At 38.9% G+C, this 18940-nt stretch overlaps 1 protein-coding gene across 1 annotated transcript in view; it reads right to left on the minus strand.

Moving 5' to 3' along the window:
* Positions 1–636: 636 nt before the first annotated feature.
* The window catches only part of LOC127374753 (SPARC-related modular calcium-binding protein 2-like), a 62752-nt gene continuing 44448 nt past the window's right edge, over positions 637–18940 (minus strand). Inside the window, exons 3-4 of the mRNA XM_051420320.1 lie at positions 11084–11175; positions 637–1747 (exon numbers count right to left, since the gene is read on the minus strand). Of these exons, the coding sequence (XP_051276280.1) occupies positions 1656–1747; positions 11084–11175 (184 nt within the window). The 3' untranslated portion in view covers positions 637–1655. The remainder of the gene's footprint in view (positions 1748–11083; positions 11176–18940) is intronic.

Consider the following 18940-nt stretch of genomic DNA (forward strand, 5'->3'; position numbering starts at 1 on the left):
CATATTTTATGTTATAGCAGGGTTGAGAGGTAACAGACAGCAGTTTCTGTTGGAACATAACATAGGCTGTTCTGTAATTATTTAGCACCCTTACGTTTGTGGACCCACTGAAATGGCTTCAACTCTGCGCTGAGAGAACACAGGTCCCTGTTTGGCTGATATCAGAGTCCATAGGGCAGAGATACCAAAAATATTCAGTTTCATCCTTCCTCTCCAGGTCTTCATTGTCCTCAATGGCTCCTCGGGTGTGGGTCAGGCTCATTTCTGATTGCCTCACTCATTCTGAGATGACTTCTTTTCTTGGTCAGCATGGAGAATGTCATTGTGCCCGCTGTTCCAATCATTGTGTGTTATGTGATGTTGATATCTGTCTATGTCTGATGTGACTGATACTGTTGCATTGAGCTTACCTACCATGCTCAGACACAAAAAGAAAACCAAACAAACCCCCACACGTACAGGAGTAGAGAAAATAACAGAAACACCTAAGAATTAAATGCAATACAACATAAAAGAACTGCAAATATCTATAGTCTTAAAATATCAACTTCTATGACATAATGAAAAGAAAAACATTAGAATTCTTCTAGGCTATTATGTATTAAATTGCATTATAGTGTAAAGTATTCCCATGGTTTTGTTTACCCCAGAGATATTTTTCTATTAATAAAAGATTTAATATACTTTAAGGCCTGAACTGTAACTGTAAATTAGCATATTGCTAAACAAGCGAATCCCCACTATATATATACTTTATATATTTAACACTGAATCCAACTACTCCTTGTAATGTGCAGCCAGTCTCACAGTTTCCCTAGCACAATGTCCCCACAGTTAAAAACCCAATTCTCCCACCCACAAGCAGATTAAATGCTAGGTACACAGCATGACACTGTGAAGAAGCAGAGTAAATGTATGGCTAGCAGATAAAAGTTCATTTAGGCAAAAAGACCCTGTTTTCTTTTCAGAAGTTGACAGATAAAATATTGGAAAAACTCACTGAACTTACATTCAAAAATGTTTGCATGACATGACCAAGATCTAGTTCATGTACAGTATACTGTACATAGGATCGTTCTTGTGAGTTTGTTTCGCAGTCTTTGGGGCCTTTTCGTGGTCTAAAATGCTTAGGAGACCTTTAAATAGTCAGTGTCCTCTGTGCCACCCACATATTACTTTGTGACATGCCTTTAAAAGAGAGTTCACTTGTAACCGTGATGTTCACTATGTTTCAGTGTAATGTTTAAAGAGAAGCTCTGCAGGCTGTCTCCAGCAGTCCAGATTACACAAGCAGAAAGATGACAGTCTCACAGCACTCTACCTAGTTCAAAGAGCTAACTCTGAGAGAGACCGACATATTTTGCGTAGACAGGAGTATTCCCAGAATCCAACAGTTGATTTGTTAATTCACTGATAATACTGTATGTTTATTTTTAAGGCACAGGAAAAGTGGTGTTTTTTTTTCGATTTGATGATTGCACATTTGAATAATATATCACATAATTTGATTTAAAAAACAACAAATATATGACAAATCATCTTTGCATCTTTAAACAAATCTGTGAGTTTTATATTCTGTGATCTTTTTGTTACACTAAGCTCAATTCAGTCTTGTAGCCTTGCTCGTTTTCTGGATTCATTCAGTTCTGTTGGTGTCATTTGTCCACACACCAACATTGGCAGGTGCTGCAGTGACACTGGGTTGGCTTGAAGTAGCCCTCTTCAGCACAACTGGGAATATAGGAGTCTATAGACACAGAGGAGGGGAAAAGGAAGAGAGAAACAAGAACATGAAAGGGAGGAATGTTTAGCATATTGAACAGTGAAAACAACTGACCAGAATCACACATGCCTCTCTCTCCTCTACCTGTGGCCAAAGGTATCATACCCAGTCATCACTTATCACTGTGAAAGCTGTAACACAACAGGAATGCCAACTTGAAGGCAGCCACAGTCATCTTCAATGATATCTACACATTTACACTCACACAAAGACCATTTCTCAAAAATGAGGAATGAGGAGAAAGACTGATATGCTCAGTAATAAATGACTGAATGATAGAACCTGTGATAAAGATGTCAAATGCATATGAATTGCTGATTCCTTTAAATCTAAGAAATAAGAACCGGTAAATATATAGTGTTATTAGCATCCTAGGTGTCCTTTGACAGGGGCAAGTGACTGACAGCTGTCCCTCAGCTAAACTGACCTGTGGGCCTCATCCTTTGAGTCAAGATATTTTTTATCACTTTGGCAAGATAATCTCACAAACACAGAATGATACAGTTTTACCAAGCAGCTTAACAAAACACTGTTTTATTAGCAAACACACACAAGATATTAAGATTTTCACTTTTTTGTCCAATCTTTGCACAATTTTAGGGTGAGGAAATGTGTGTAAGTTACATTTTGTGAACTATCATGCTTGCAAACTTCACTGTTCAATGCACATTCACTACTACATCTTTCATTTCTTCCCTTTATAATACCTACCTGCAAGTCATCATTCCCTCTGTCAGACTTCATCAGCCCCCCCTTACAAGCAGTAGCACCACTCATTGTTAGACAGACAACGGAGGCCTAGGAGAGGGTCTTCATGCACTCAGCTGTGATTGATCCAGCAGGATGTCAAAGTTCATGTCTAGCTTGTTGAACATCCAACCGAGTGAGTTCTTACAGATGGAAAAGATTCTCAAAATCTTTTACTAGTAGTCGGTGATGCCTCCTCTCCTGTAGCCTGTCATACCTGTCCTGTGTTTTCCCATGTTGTTCTGTGTATAGATGCTGCCACTGGGACATATTATACATAAACACAGAATTCAGTATCACTGTTATGCAGATGACACACAAATTTATGTTGCATTGAAAACCAGAAGAATAAGAGGGCAATTTTCATCAGTTATTATCTTGTCTGTCAGTGCTGAATGTCCCCAATCCTTCTCCAGCTTAACCAAAACAAGTCTGAAATCATTCTTTTTGGTCCTCCAAGGTCTATACCAATTTTACAAAAACATCTTGGCGCCCTGTCTACAAATGTCAAACCTGCAGCCCAAAACCTGGGTGTAATATTTGACAGTGACCTTTCATTTGAAACACAAGTTACAAAAGTCGAAACAATCAGGCATTTTCTCACTCAGACTGATCTTGAGAAGGTCATACATGTTTTTAATCCTGGTTAGAATCCTGCAATTCATTCTTTTCAGGGTTAAACCAAGAAGCGATCTCAAGGCTACAGGTAGCACACAGCACAGCTACTTGGCTTTTAACAAATACTTGAAGACAAGATCATATCAGTCCTGTTTTAGCCTCTCTGCTTACCAGTAAGATTTAACTGATTACATTTCAAGCACTAGCTCCCACTTATATTACTGAATTGCTGCTCCCCTGTGAGCCAAAGTGCAGTCTCAGATCCTCAGGCAGGGCTCTGCTGGCTGTTCCTAAGTCCCAGCGTAAGACTAAATGTGACCAGGCTTTTAGAAACTCCCTACCTAAAGATTTGAGCTTGCACACTGTTTCATGTCCACCAGGTCTTATTTGTTGTTGTTTTTGCCTCATTGCGGTCCTGACTTGTTTTAACTCTGGTTAAACCATGTAAAGCACGTGTTTTTGAAAAGAACTGTAGTAATAAAGTTTATCATTATTATTTTTTAATGTATTATAATGTTATTGTAATGTCTTCTGTTGTTGTAAAGTAGATTTTACAAATTAAGCAGAACTTTGCACCAGGATATTGGCTTTTTCACAAAACAGTTTTCAGGCTTGTATTGATTTGATCTTTTAGTGACTCACATTTTGCGTAATAGCACATTAGAGTTATGCAGTAGGGGGTGTGTCACCAACAATCAAGCAGAGCATTTAGGTGACACATATTGCCAAAACTGCATTTGCTTAAATCAGGTCAAAGAAACATGACATAGTATGCAGTGGTGTTTTGTGCGGTCTCCATGGATTCCAGTTCAGAAAAAAAAACAAAAACAGCTTTTTTCAGTGACGGCTGGTGGAGATTTTGGGTGGGTGGGCTAACAAATGCATTACACTCATCAATATATCACACAGCAGCAACAGCAGCATCACATCAAGTTACGGCAACAACATTGTATACTTTGTTATAGCAAGGGCTCTACGGCAACACTGGGGAGACATAGCTACCCAAAAGAATGGCCTGATGATGAAGTACCAGCAACAATTTGCAACACCATGTACCAGAAATAAATCTATAAAACCAAAGCAAAAATAATTATTTATAGAAGAGAGAGTTGTTTCAGAGCTTGGGCATACCTTATTTAAAACGCCACTCACATCGACGGCCTTTCTGTGACGCAAACAAGTTAATCACCATGTCAAACTCCACACTGCTGTACCTCACCATCAGCTCACCTTTCAGTTTCTTCCTGCAGATCATTGGGTAATGTGCACATGCAAAGACAACTGGCTTTCTCTAAGCGAGCCTTTGACTTCTCGACCATTAAGTCACAGCATTTTGCAGCTACTGACACATTATCACAGCGCCGCATCCTGTGCAGCGTTACAGCAGCTGCAGCTGTGTCCGCATCTGGATGTGGCTGATTGTCATCTGTGATCAGCAGTTCAGATATGAAGCACGAAAAAGGCCCTGTCTCGTTTTGAGAGAATCTGTGGTCTTAGACGTGTACTTTGCAACCTGTGTGTTTGACAGGTGATCGGCTAATTGACTGTCTAAAAAAGAGAACTGGTCGCTGCTGGAGTGAAGTGGGAGATTCGCCGAGCCCCCGCAGGGCGAGCTTGTGTCCCCACAAAATGTAATACAGTCCACGGTCCACGATAGTGAATGCCTGTTTTTTCTTTACCAGCTCCTTGTGTCTCTGTACAGGATGCGGTGACCCTCATTAAGCTGACAGGTGATGTTCACTTTACCCAGCAATGACAGCTTTACGCTATTTCCAATGTGGCTCGTGCTGCATTCATGTTTCCTAATTTTGTCAGATAAATATTTTATATCCACAATTCCTTGTTGGGTCCAAGTCGTGTCTCCTCCAAAAAGCAAACATGGGAAACAGAAAAGTGAATTCCTAGCTACACTTGCTGTTAGCCAATCCGTTAGCTGAAACCACGTAACACTAAATTATGATTTTGTCGTTTGTCTTTTGTGTTATTTAAACATTGTTTGGATGATGTGTTCCCAATCTCTGTACTTCCAATTTTTCCTCCAAAGACTTTAAAGAAAATTTAATTTTTTGATTAGAAAGTAAATAATCCACCTCGTTCATGTTCATGCTAACGCCCGCCATACTACAAACTAGCCTCACTGTACTGTAGCTACTGCGCTGTGATTGGTCGAAAGGGCGTGTCAGGACACCTGTCAATCAAAAGTCAATGGACGCTTACGCTACTGAGCTTGGGCTGAATGAATTTCTACCAAAATTCGAAACAATATGTTCTAAGGTTTTTAATAATAGTTTTTCATCTTTACTGTAACAGATAGGGGAGGCTTAGCCCTGTTAGCCCATATATACCAGCCACCCCTGGCTTTTTTACCAAAGTTTAAAAGAACATTTTGGTCAGTTAAGGATATAGGTACAAAATAGGACTTACAACACAGGGTGCCATAATGTACTTTTATATTGCCCCAGAAAAGCTTTAAGTACTTAAGTACATATATTAGTTTATAATCACCTGAAAATAACAATTGTTGTGTTTTCATTTAGAATAGAGTTACCTCCATGTTGAACCTCCATATTTCTACAGTAGACCTGAATGGAAAAATAAAATACTGGCTCTCGAAACAGCCTTCAGATTTCTCGGCCACAACAGTTTTTCCTACATGCTCGGAAGGCTGAGCTGTATTTCAATGGTTGTAATCTGCAATTTCACCGCTACATGCCTCTGAATCCTACACACTGCTTTTTTTTTAATTGACCTAAATGGAATAGAGAGCTCAATGTAACAACCATTTTGTTTTTCATTCTTCTGCACTGGACAGTGCTTGATGAAACAGTAGTTTGGTGCTTAAAGTTAATTAATTTATTAACGACACAGCGAGACCAATATTAACATCACCTCATTCCGACTGAAAAGAGCAAGTGGCGTTATGTTCGATGTTGATTCTCAACAGATACAATAGCATAGAGAGACAAAAAACACAAATCTCTCTAGGTCATGCCATCTCACACGCATGCACAGAGGGGATACATATTTATCTTCTTCTTTGTTACTTTCATTTTCTCACCAATCTCTCTTTTCTATGTAACAAAGAAAAAACGATTTGTTGCAAAGTACTGACTGTTACCATAGGAACACAATCTCATAATTAAATCTGACCTGCATATTTAGATTGTGTGTGTCTGTGTGTGATAGTCTCCTTTGATCGACAACACTAATTAATACACAGAGATGGCAGCATGTGAATAAAACACAGGATTCACTCTAGGAAGGGAGATGTGACGTGTGTGTCTGAAACACAGTAACACTTTCATAGCTTTTCTTCAGCTGGGTTGTCACAGGTGAGAGAAACCATGCAAGGAGAAGTGAGGATCCTAGTTTATTATTGAAACACTTCATACTTTCCTGAGAAATATGATTAAACAAGAAGTGGATTTGATAAGAACAATCAGAATTAATAAAATCCTAACTGACCCTGCAGTAATATACTCTCTGCTGCTCAACAGAAGCCATTTATCTCAAAACACGATGTAAGTAGAAACATCTACCAAAGTCATTTTCTCCTGACTGAAAAACTGATGTACGTGTGTTCACTTTAATATTCCCTTTTGCTCTTTTTCCATTTTCTCCTTCTGACAGTCTTTGGTGTTTGGACACAAACTTAATTTGTTCACTTTGACACTCCCTCTGCTCTTTCTTCCTCTGACTCTCCTGCTTCTCCCTCTCTCCATCTTTGCCTCTCCACTCTCTTTAGACTTTGCACTGTGGCCCGTGACGAGTCTTGAAGGAACCCTCTTTTCTGTTTCACTTGACGTGACCCAAATTGTTTTGGACAGGAACGGCGCTGCTGCCTGTGATGGAAGTCCTTTTGCCGGGCAGTGAGTCAGAAAGCTGGAGCAGAAAACATTTGTGCACTGGGAGGCACACATACAAAGGGACAAGATACACAGAGACAACGTGTCCTGTTAACTGTTTCTTTCAGCAGCACAGCAGGGTCGGGCCGGCTTTAAGATGTCAGAGTCAGACACAACTGACATCAAAGTTGTTCCACGGGGAATACAAGGAGAACACTTGTACATTCAGAGCACAAGGGGGCTTAGTGGTTAAGAGAGACCTTCAGTAGAGGCCCCTCTGAGGAGAGGCATTCACCCTGCTGAAGTCATCTTGAATGAGAAACGGTGTGCCAAGCAGCCCTGAGGGGCCTAGACTGTGGCTGATCCTGCACACTTTGAGATGATGAAGCAGAAAAAAGTTCTGCACATGGATCGATACATGGATCGATATATATATATATATATATATATAGATAGATAGATAGATAGATAGATAGACTCTACTACAATAAAACAGTTAATAAGAGAGGAGAGGAAAGAAAGTAGAAAAAGTAATAATAGTAAGAAATCCCAAAAAAAAAAAAAAAAAGAGAAAAGAGAAGCAAAGTGCCTGTTGGGCAGCTTTTTTTTGACCTTGTACAATTTCTTTTTCACTTAGGGCTGGAAAAAGACACAAGCTGTAACTGGAGGGCAAGGACACACAGGCTTCTGTAGAACTGTTTATTATGAAGAAACACAACACCATACCTCATCTATAGTGAAAGTGGCCAGAAGAATATTAGATTTTTTAGGCTAATGTTGATTTTTGAGTATTTGCTTTTCAACGTTAAACAAACATTTCTAATAATGATTTGCAGTAAAGCAGAAGACAAACAGAGAGCAAACATATGTTAAAGAGCTTTTGTAAAACAGGACAAGAGAGAGATGAGTAATTCATCTTTGCAGTCAAGATGTGTAGGTCATCTATCTGCGCTTTATGCAAAAGTGTCACCATCAAATATAAGAATGGAGCAGAGGAAAGGAGAGGGGGTGATGACATGGAGATGGATAGAGCAATAGAGGGAAAGAGGGAGAGGAAAATGGGTGAGATTTAATCAACCATGGACACAGAGAGAAGTGCTGGGAATCTGATTCCAGCTAGGCTTATTGATTCTGTTTCTTTAAACATCCTTCAATTATTGTCAAATTATTTGAGCATAAAAGAAAACCAAAATATGCTAAAGCAAAAAATACTGTAATTTCCTGCAGATTTAGGCTTTTTTGTCATCTGTTATAAATGATACAGAACAATATAAATGCTCTCTATCTTGCCATGCACATGTTGAATGTTCAACCAGTATTAGTGGGCATTGGGGCATTTCAGCTATGACAAGTGAAATCAAAACTGCAGCAAACGCTTCATCATATTAAGACAAAATCATCTTTGTTCAGTGACACTTTTCTGTAGTCCAGTCGACAATAGTGTCAACACTATATGTTTGTTTATGCATGTGCAACTGGTGATTTAGAAAAGGCATAGTAAGTCCAACCTTCATGTTCAAGACCTGATTAGCAGAATCACAAAGCTTGTTTCTTAATTAAGGTGCATTAAAAAACATCAACACAAGCTGACAGGTACACCGCTGCCATATCTCACTGACTGACAAAGATATTATGGCAAACATGTTAGCAAACAGTTGCCTACTTACAGACACATACCAACATTAGCATTTCTTTTGAGTCATGTTTCTGTCCACCTGATCCGTTTAAGTCCAACATTCACTGCATTTTGATTTAAATTAAATGTGACTAGATAGATGATAGGAGGGGTAGAAAGTGGGGAGGAAGTAGACATGGAGAAAGAGAGGAAGGCCATATATGGACTACATACGGACTGAGTAGTGAGGGTGTTTGTGTGTGTGGAGGCTTTTATTTGTGTGTCTCAGGCTTCACATAAAGCCAGAAGGAAGCTGTAGTAAACAGTCAGGCCGGAAGGCTGTGTGTTTCTCATCAAACGCACACTATTGATCTGAGCCACAAGTCAGATATCAAACACAGGATCATGACTGGGAATTACCCTCCTGCCTTTCCTTTCGTCTTTCTTCCCTCCATCTCCCTCACTCCTCTGTGTTTCATGCAGTATTTGTTAACTCAGATCAATGGGGAATGGAAACACAATAGCCATATGTTTCTCGCTCACTCACACATAAATAGACACACAGACACACGCTCATATATTGCTTTTGGTCACTTCTGAGGACACTGTATTGACTCACATGCATTCACTGGAGGCTAAACTAACTGCAACACAACTCCAGTAAAGAAAGAAACAACCCAAACCAGGTTATACAGTAACTACCTATAACAAAACATTCAATCACAAAATATAAATTAGAAATTACCTAACCTGATAGGCTCCAATATAAGTATGAGCCAATCAGGGCATTTGTTTTACTTCATCAGTGTATCACTGATAACACTAACACTTCTCCAGATTAGGTCAAACACCTAAGAAAAACAGTGAATGAGAACTATAAAATTCCACAATTATATTGTCCAAAAAGAAAAATTTACCACTTCTGAGTTGTGTTTTATATTCTTGTGCTACTGAATGCCTAAATTTCCCTCAGGATCAATAAAGTATCTATCTATCTATTAGGCAGCCATGTAGACAACATTAGACACAGAGAAGACCAGTGACATTCTTTTATTCAGTGCACTACAAATGTAATGCAATGCAAAAAGCAAGATGGACTACTTTAGAATGTAATTTAACAGTATAATTCCCATTTCAAGTAAGTGAGGGGTAAAAAATGGTTTGGATCGTTAGAGAAAAAAATCCAATTACACAATCCCTCCAAGAAGAATAATGAATAAGTGAGACTGTATGTAAATTCTGCCTGTGAGGAGTTGCTGACACGTTTAATATACACAAACATGCTGTACAAAGGCCTCCTCGAAAGGGTACATTTCAGTTCCAAAAATCCTAATTCAAAAACATAATTTGTACCCCTTCACCACTTTGTTGTGCTTGCTAAGGTTGCTTAATGAAATTTGTTGTTTGCGCTCTTTATGGCATATTGAATTATCTGTGTAGGAAGGGAGGTGAGAGAGAGAAAACCTGGAAGACAGATGACCTCTGCCAGTCAGCATACATAAACTCTCTCTGTGGGTTAATTTTGTATTAATGAAATACATTTTTAAACACCAATTTATTTCATGTGAAACCAGAGAAGTGGGGAAGAGAGAAAAGGAGAGGACACAGTACCCCACATCTTTCCTTACTCTATACATGCCAACTATATATGTGTGTGTGTGTGTGTGTGTCACAATGAAGGTGACAAGGCAGGAAGGGCAGTGACAGCAGTGAACACCACAGAAGTGAGACCAAAGAATGAAGAGGACAATTGGTTTAATAACAGATCTGCTATTCCAGAGTCTTTTATGGTGGAAACATAAACATTTTCATTTTTAAATAACATTTCTGACAAAATATTAGGGTTAGGGTTAGAGTGCTTTAAGCTTGCATTGTTTCATGGGCACCAGCTGCTGGTCTTAGTCTACCTTTTCTGGGTTTCACCACAGAGAGAGAAACAGTGGGGTTGACTAAGCAACAACAACCAGGGTCGGACTAGATGCTGTCACTAATAAAGTTTTTCATATATACGCATAGTCAAAGAGCTGCTACTCTATTGTGGAACTGTGTGTCTGCAACATCATGTTAGTCTTCGCTAGGTATATTTTAAACATTCTGTATTTTCTCCATTTAAACATGCACTGGATATTTTTGACCACTAGGGGGGCAAAAGAATAAGAAAACAATACTGCTTAATGTAGCTTTAAAAGCACAATCCATGCATAAATGCAAATAAAACTGCTGTTCTATTGCCAAACTTTAAAAACACAGAATTGAATGCCTTTACTCCATTGCTTGACAATAAAATAAATAACCTTTTTAATTATCAATTTAAAAAAAAGCTAATTCTTCATACTCAAATATAGTTTATTTTTAGATCTTTCCATAATGCCTCAATAATAATTTATTATCATACTAGCTGTGTTTTTCTGACCTAACAATGAGTTTGGACATGTAGTTTCTTTAACATCATCATACATCATGTGCTGATGTTACCTGTGGGTTGGCTGCTTGTGAGTGATGCAGATGGTCTAGTCGTCACGGATGACACAAACCTTGTGAGGAGGATGACGACCTTCAGACAGGATCTACAGATGATGAGATGCCAGAGTAAAACTAGACAAGTCTAATTTACAAAATATATAAACAAAACCAAACCATCATATGCAAACCACACAAACCATTCAAATACTGTTACTATGTGGATTGTTTGTTTCAACTCTGGTGTCAGCATGTCAGGATACATATCAAGAGCTGACATGGAGGAGCTAATATAGCAAAACAAGGTGAAGTTGTAAAGAACAATAAAACATAAAGAACCAAAAGTAGATGTGATATAATAAGAATAATGAAATCTACAATCTTTTTCTGCAGTGTAAGAAATTTAATGACAACTTGTTATGGAACCTCAACATCATCTTTATGTCTCTACGGTGATGTTATCATTGTGGCATCGAGTCACAGCTGGCTGGCGTTCAAGGTGACAGAGATCAAAGCAGCTCACTGACTCCGACCATTATGTCATTTCACACTAGGCTAACAGCACAAACCCACTTTCAGGTGACAGACAGAAGAACAAAAAACTAATGAAGGTGGATGAAGTTATAGAAAGAGACAGTGACAGTGTAAAACAGAGACAAGACGGGTTAAAAAGAGATGTAGTTGTTACAATGCACTAAACCCTGAGTGTAACAGCTACAAGAGAGGAAGCAAAGGTACGGCACTGGATATTAGGACAGTGGTGTAAACTGTGGCAGGTGACATCTTACAACTTGTGTGGATTTACAAAGAAAGTAACAGAGGAGCCACCACCTTAATGCATGTGGTACGTACTGTATATAATACTTACAGTAAAAGCCACTGTGTACAAGTCATTAGCATGTGGCTGCAAACTTCAGAAGAAGAGAGCAAGCAGCCCTGTCTCCATTAGGGGCCTAATGGGTTGTTTCTGAGCCACAGCTGGCGTCCCCCCCCCCAAACCAAATCTTAACCTGGTTAAATGAATAAAATAAACATGCATGATTAAGTAAAAGCTTGTACGTGCATTTCTACATCACAGCCTTGCATTACTCAGGCTAGAGTGTCTATTTCTGGTCAGTAGGTATTGGGTTTTGGGACTCTAAAAAATAGATTACTATTGCAGAATAAAGATGGAAAAAAACCTAGGAAGTGACAGAAGGAAAATGAAACCCACACACATACAATAAAGTTGTCAAAACTTATTTATGTACAACCAAAGAAACTGATCCATTGGGAAGGAACATTTCCTTTCTCCATGTGACAAACGGTGTTGGTTGTAGGAAGTCAACACTTCACACAAGCAATACTCATCACATTTTCCAGAAAGTGGCAGAGTGATGTTTCAAACTTTTCTCCTGATGTTTTGTTTTTTTTTTAATTGGGAGTCTTGCTTCAGTTTCATATATCAGTGCTTGAGGTACCCTGTCTGACTTATAGTCAATTCAAAATGACAGTTTCACTGTGAGGAAATGATAACAGGGATTAGAGGACAAGAGAAAGAGCTATAAAGGAGATTTAAGATGAGTAAGTGAGTGTATGGACCCCTACAATCACACAGACCAACAAAATATCAAAATAATCGAAAGAGATTCAGTAAAATGTCTAAATGCTAAATATTCCTTATGTCATGGATTGAATGATGTTTGAATACATGCAGTGAATAAAGTAAGCTAGGAAAAGTCCAATAATCAGTAAAGGGAGGCTGAGAAGAGAAATAACTGAACCACAAAAGTGGTGAGAAAAGAAAGATGTAGTGACAGAAGAGAAGAACAGGAAAGGTCATGAGAATAGATAGGGGTAGGGAGGAGGAGATAAAAGAAGTGGTCCTGAAGAATGATAACTATGATGGAGGACATTTTGATCAATTTAAACTCAATTATAATGCAGGAATCACTCCACGTTGCACTTACTACATTTTATGTTATCCCTTCTTCACCTTCATCTTCCAATTCTCAATTTATGTTTCTTCCATTTGTTTCTTTTCTTTTGTTCTTATTAAAAAATGATTGGCACTGGCAAATGTGGTTGCATAACAGATTTCAGGTAATATATTTCAGGACAATGGTGGTTCGTGTTACAATTCTGCTCAGGGTTTCAATGAAACAGGACGCTGCTGCTGATAAATGAGAATAAAGCTGCAATATAAAAGAAGTGAAAAGGATGTGTGTGTGAAAATGAGTATGATGGCTTTTCTCTGCTTTTGGTAGTGAAATACGGTGAAAATTTTTTTTTCTTCCAAGTATTCAATTTAAGTGCTGGTAATTCAAACAGTGCTCCTCCCAAAGGCAAAGCTGCAGCAAACAGCTTCTCCTGACCCCTCTGCTGAAGCATCCATCCTATCTTCTCAAACAGCCAAATTTTAACAGGTAACTTAAGAGACACCGTATGTGATGTTTATCTGCACTGCAGGGAGAAGCTTGGCTCCTATTTGGCTATCATTTCAGATGTTGCTCTCTCCTGTGGTGGCTCTCTCTTTTATAAATACCATAAATCCTTCTCTGCCAAAGCTGCCATGCATGTCCAGAAATTCAATCAGAGACTAGATTGGTCTTCAGTCGATCTGGGGCGCGGCTGTGTGTTCAGGAGGTAGAGCAGGTCATCCACTAATCAGAAGGATAGCGACTGGATCCCCGAAGTTTTGTTGAGCAAGATAATGAACCCTCACTGCTCCCAATACTGTGCATCAGTGTGTGAATGAGTTACATTTTGCCTTTGCCATCAATGTATGAATGTGTGTGAATGGGCGAATGTGGCATGTAGTGTAAAGCGCTGTGTGTAATTGGAAGACTATAAAGGCGCTATACAAGTACAGTCCATTACCCCTAATCAGCAGATATTTTACCGGCCATAACACCCTATCTTGCTCCATCTGCAGTTAACTTCTCCCACACAACCTCCCTCAGGCGAACTGCTCTTCAAGAACTGTCCACCTCAAAATCTCAGCCTCAGCCAAAAAATCCTGTGCAAACTTCTGTAAGCCATCCTCCAAAGCGACAGGTCCAATTTCCTTGAGGATATAAGTCACCTATCTGCATTAATTTCAGTGAGAATGTCTGTACATTTCCTTATTGTAAATGTATCATGCATGTGTGCAGTTGGTAGGCAGATAGCCACCCACACTGTGTGTGTAACATGAGGCTCCATCCTGCACAAAATCAGGGAAATAAACACAAAGTATCGTTCGACTCCAGTGAATGTCCCAGCTCACTCTGTCCAATCACCCTAATAGATGCTCTGTTAATTACCTTATTACTGGCTTAGTTCAAGGATTCCTAGCAGTTCTATTCTGGCTCCCACAAGTGACCCATTTCTGTGAAAACATGCAGTCTGCCTGTAGCATTCCCGGCTGAATGATTGTCTAGTCTTTAACTGATGGTTCACAATGTATTTATTGATGAGCAAAAATGACGACACTGTAGCTCCCTTAAACCTTGAATACATCTGGAACACACTGTAAGAGCTACAGATAGAAACAAAAGTGAAATATTAATCTTCTTTTATATTCTGATGACAAACCTATTGTACAATAACTTTACAATATTTAATGAATTAATCCAAAACCATGTCATTTTAACTTCTGATAGAAAATCAATCACAATATTCAAATCATTAAATATCACCTTTTTAACACCCTTTAGCTTAGTGACGATCTCTGATAGAGTGCTATAAGTAAATATATTTAACATAAAACATTCAATTTTATGTCACATATGCAGCCTTAATGTTGTATATTGTGGCTACTGTAAACACACAATGCTGCATTTATTTATACAATACTAGCAAGCAAACTCCATCGTGATAATGGCTCCTTAAGACCGAAAGAGTTGTCTCAAATGAGCTGATATAGCAGTCTGGCTAGCGTAAATGTACTAGCTTAAAACTCAAACAATATGACTTAACATTAAACACCATATAAAACAAAATCATAACAAACCTTGTGCAAACTTGTACCTCTGTTACATTTACATTTGGATGTCGCAGTAGCCATGGAGGTTCTGACACCTTGTCAGAAGCATTATGCTGGATTCTCTACAACTCCCTTTTGTCTTCATCATCCCTCCATCTTTCATCTCACTGCATCTCCACAGTCCTTTTCCATTTCCATGAGTTAAGTGTGCCTCTTTCTGAAGAGAAAGCCGTGGTTCCTTCAATGCATTTGGAATTTCTCAACATAACCCTTGATAGTATGCTTATGCAAGCGTCATTGCCAGAACTGCTATTAAATCCTGGTCTGCTGCTGCCATTCTCTCTAAAAGAGCTCTTTCATGTCTCTCTGCTATGCACATGTTGGGGATTAAAAATGGTTTAAAGGGGCACCAAACTGTGTGGGTGCAATCAATTCATTTTGGATATCAAAATGATCAAAGATAATAATAAATAACTAAGTTTTTTTACATTGGCAAACTGTGAGAAGAAAAGGAGGGAGAGTTGTTGGTGTTCTGCGTTGCTAGCCTACCGGCATGTCAAAGATCCTTTTCTGTGTGGTGTCAGCTTGTGCAGGTCGGCGGGCCGCGGGAGCTAACACTCTCCTACCGCCCTCCTATCTTGCCCCAGGAGGATCTTTTTTTACTCTCCCTCCAGATTCAGCTTGTTTTTTCTACTCTTCCTTTTGTGCCAACCTCCTCCTTAGTCCTTTACCAGTAGATATCTCTGTAGTTTGTGCATTTATTGCATTTTCATTTGAATCCTGCCACCTTCAAATGCAAAGTGTCAAAGCCATGCTCGGAGTGATTCGGTTTCACATTCACATTCAGTGCTAAGATCCAGCATCCCAGATCCTCGAACAGCCTTTAAAAGTCACATCACAGGTGCATAAGTTGGTGTCAAGGTTAAGGCAAGGTTGTTTTTCACTATACATCAGTATAATGTTAGAAGCAGTTCTACTAATGGCCTTTTATGGGTTTCTAAGGAGAGTTGAATATATAACTAGATCTATCTCCTTTAACTGCACCGTAGTATGATCTCACCTTCTCTGATTTAATCATCTAAAGATCACAGGTACACAATGTTCCTGAAACACTCAATCTTGCCAAGGCACTCAAAATAACATTGCTAAGACTAACATTACCTTTTGTCCTTTCTCTTCAATGATGACACTCCTGCCTGCAGGTTCTTCTTCAAGCTGTGTGATCTCAGCCTGAGCTGCGGCCAACCCCTGAATGCTATTCCCCTCACTCCATAAGAATTAGTGTAGCTGCAACTGCAGCTCTCCATATGCCTACCTCGACATTAAAATCCCTAGGTCGCTGGTTATCCTCTGCCTACCAATGCTATGTCAGGCTCCACAAGAAGATTTTGACCATGCAAAGGCTCATGAGCTCCTGCTCTCCCTAATGCATCAATAAATATTTGTACCTGCTTTGCTGCCAAATCCTATTGTTGCAGATCAAGTGGTTTGCTGGGTTTAGAGTATTCATCCATCTTAGCATATCTGTTATCAATGCGCTTGCAGGAGGACTGAGCTCCCTAGATAGTATATTCCCCTTGTGGCTGAAGTGGTTCATGGGGACTGGCATTGCGGCTGGTGCCTAGGGCCACAAATAATAGTTTCACTAGATATTATATTCCCCTAGTGGCCAAGGTGCTCATGGGAAATGGCTGCACGTATGGCGGCTGGTGCCAAGGCCCACACATAGTGTGTCCTTAGTATCAGGCTCAAAATCTGTGCAGTTTTAGGGGTTTAAGATATTTACTCACCACTCTCCAGTATCTCTGTGTAAACATATCTCCAAAGAGTGATGTGGTTGGAGACTAGATGCCAAACTCTAACTATGTCTTGCTGATGTAATAAGCATTTAAAAGAGTTGTCTGACTAAACTGAGATAATCAAGCTGTAAAATTCGGGGTCTAAACTACAAAATAGCTCTGCTCAGATACAGTCATCTGAAATGCATGTTTACTTGCACTGGATTTCTTAATTAACTTTGAGTAATATATAACTTTTAATTTGTGTACAACTACTGAAAAATCCAGTATATAAATTCAGTAAAATATACTAAATGTAATGAAGGTTTGCTGGACTATCTAACCTCTATTAGTGTGAATTTATAATATAATGAATAGATAAACAGATATTAATTGTAAACAATTATTAATTAATGAACTTACCCTTTGCAGGGCTGTTTAGAGTGTAAAAAATAGTGGCATATAGTGGTATAGATGCAGATTGCAACTTCCTCACTTCCACCCTTTCCTGCCTATTCTTCCTTACTAAATGTTACACACTGGACCTTTAAGTTATAGGCTTTGACTACTTTTGCGCCGGCAAAGTATATGTAAGTGCTGCAGCTAAATATTGTGTGTTCCTGTGTAATGCATTGCAGCTCCACAAATATAGCAGATTTATGCAAATGCTCACTGAAACTAATGAATCATGGCCTATTAAGTGCAGTGGTAGAGGTGGTTACATCTGTGATTTATCGTGTGCAGAAAGAAAAAATAAATAAATAAACAAACAGAAAGAAAAAAACATTTAAGGCACTACTGAAGCCTTGGTGGCCATTAGAAGGATCATCAGTGTAGCTTCATCTGACAGAATGCCTGGGAGATTTTACCTGGAAGGTAGAAGTAATATGTACATGATTTTCCTAATTGATCATTTAACTTGTCACATTTAGGAAGAAAAAGAGAGGGAAGGAGAAAGTTATTTCAGTGAAAGTTAAAGCACATAGTAACATGTGATTGTAAACACCATATAATAGACAGAAAAGCAAAATGCAATAAACTGCACCTTCTGAGAGTTCTTTGTTCAGCTCCACAAAACCATAACTCAAACAAAAATACCAGCACCGCAATAACTATTATTTTTCACATTATTTCTTTATTTCTTTTGTCTTATCCCTGTGCCTCAATTGCTTTCTGCTTGATTATTCACTTTTACTGACTTTAGGCAGACCCAGTTCAGTTGTGATTATGGCTAAATTTGTCAATCATGCACTTTTATATCTTGGATTTTGAATTTGAAATTTCAAACTTTCATCATATTCAAGATGGTATTATCTAAACAAAGACAAATACAGAAGCAGGCACTGACACAAAAACTGACAGTACAGTCAATAAATCGTAATGTAAAGCAGTGTGGATGACGCTCATTAGTGGAAGTACATACAAATACAGTGGTTTGTCCCTGACTCAAGGTGTTACCGAAACTCATTTTCAAGCTCCACAATGATCCAATCTTCCATTTTTAGTTGCAGCAGAACTTCCAACTGGATGCTTAAAAACTTCATTACAAGAAAGGTTAAGTGTAGCACCTCTCCCTCCCTGGAAACTGCAGTCATGTATTTCTTCATTTATTTTGCACCTAATGTGCCTTCAGACAAAAACCGAGTCTAAAAGAGGAGGATAAGATAAAACACTCTTCCTGGGTCCTCTAATGCTGGATGGAGGCCAGCACTGATTGGATAATAAAGATAGTCAGAGTGCAAGGGAACAGGCTACTTTGCCAACAAGCCCTCTCAGAGAGAAGAAGGTGGCCCCTAATTAATTGCTACAGAGCTGGACATGGGTCAGTGTGATGTTTTATTATACTGTGTGTGTGTGTAGTTTTGTACTGTTATTTTCATGAGACACAGCTTTATTTTAGTCATAGACCTTCAGAGTGAGGATATTTTTGGTGCTCTGAAGTAACCTGGGCCAGTCCTCATTTTTCAGGTGTTGGCTCTAAGGTTAAGATAAAATGTGGCCTTCTACCCTTTTGTGACGGTATAAGTAAGGGAACATGTTTGTGTTGTGTTTGGCCAGCTTCTTTGCAAATAAACCAGTTTAACAATCAACAACTGCTTTAATAACTGTTCCAAAATGATAGCGTTATTAGAAAATGTAGCAACACTT

This window comes from Dicentrarchus labrax, unplaced genomic scaffold (genome assembly GCF_905237075.1).
Source record: "Dicentrarchus labrax unplaced genomic scaffold, dlabrax2021, whole genome shotgun sequence".
Taxonomy (NCBI): Eukaryota; Metazoa; Chordata; class Actinopteri; family Moronidae; genus Dicentrarchus; species Dicentrarchus labrax.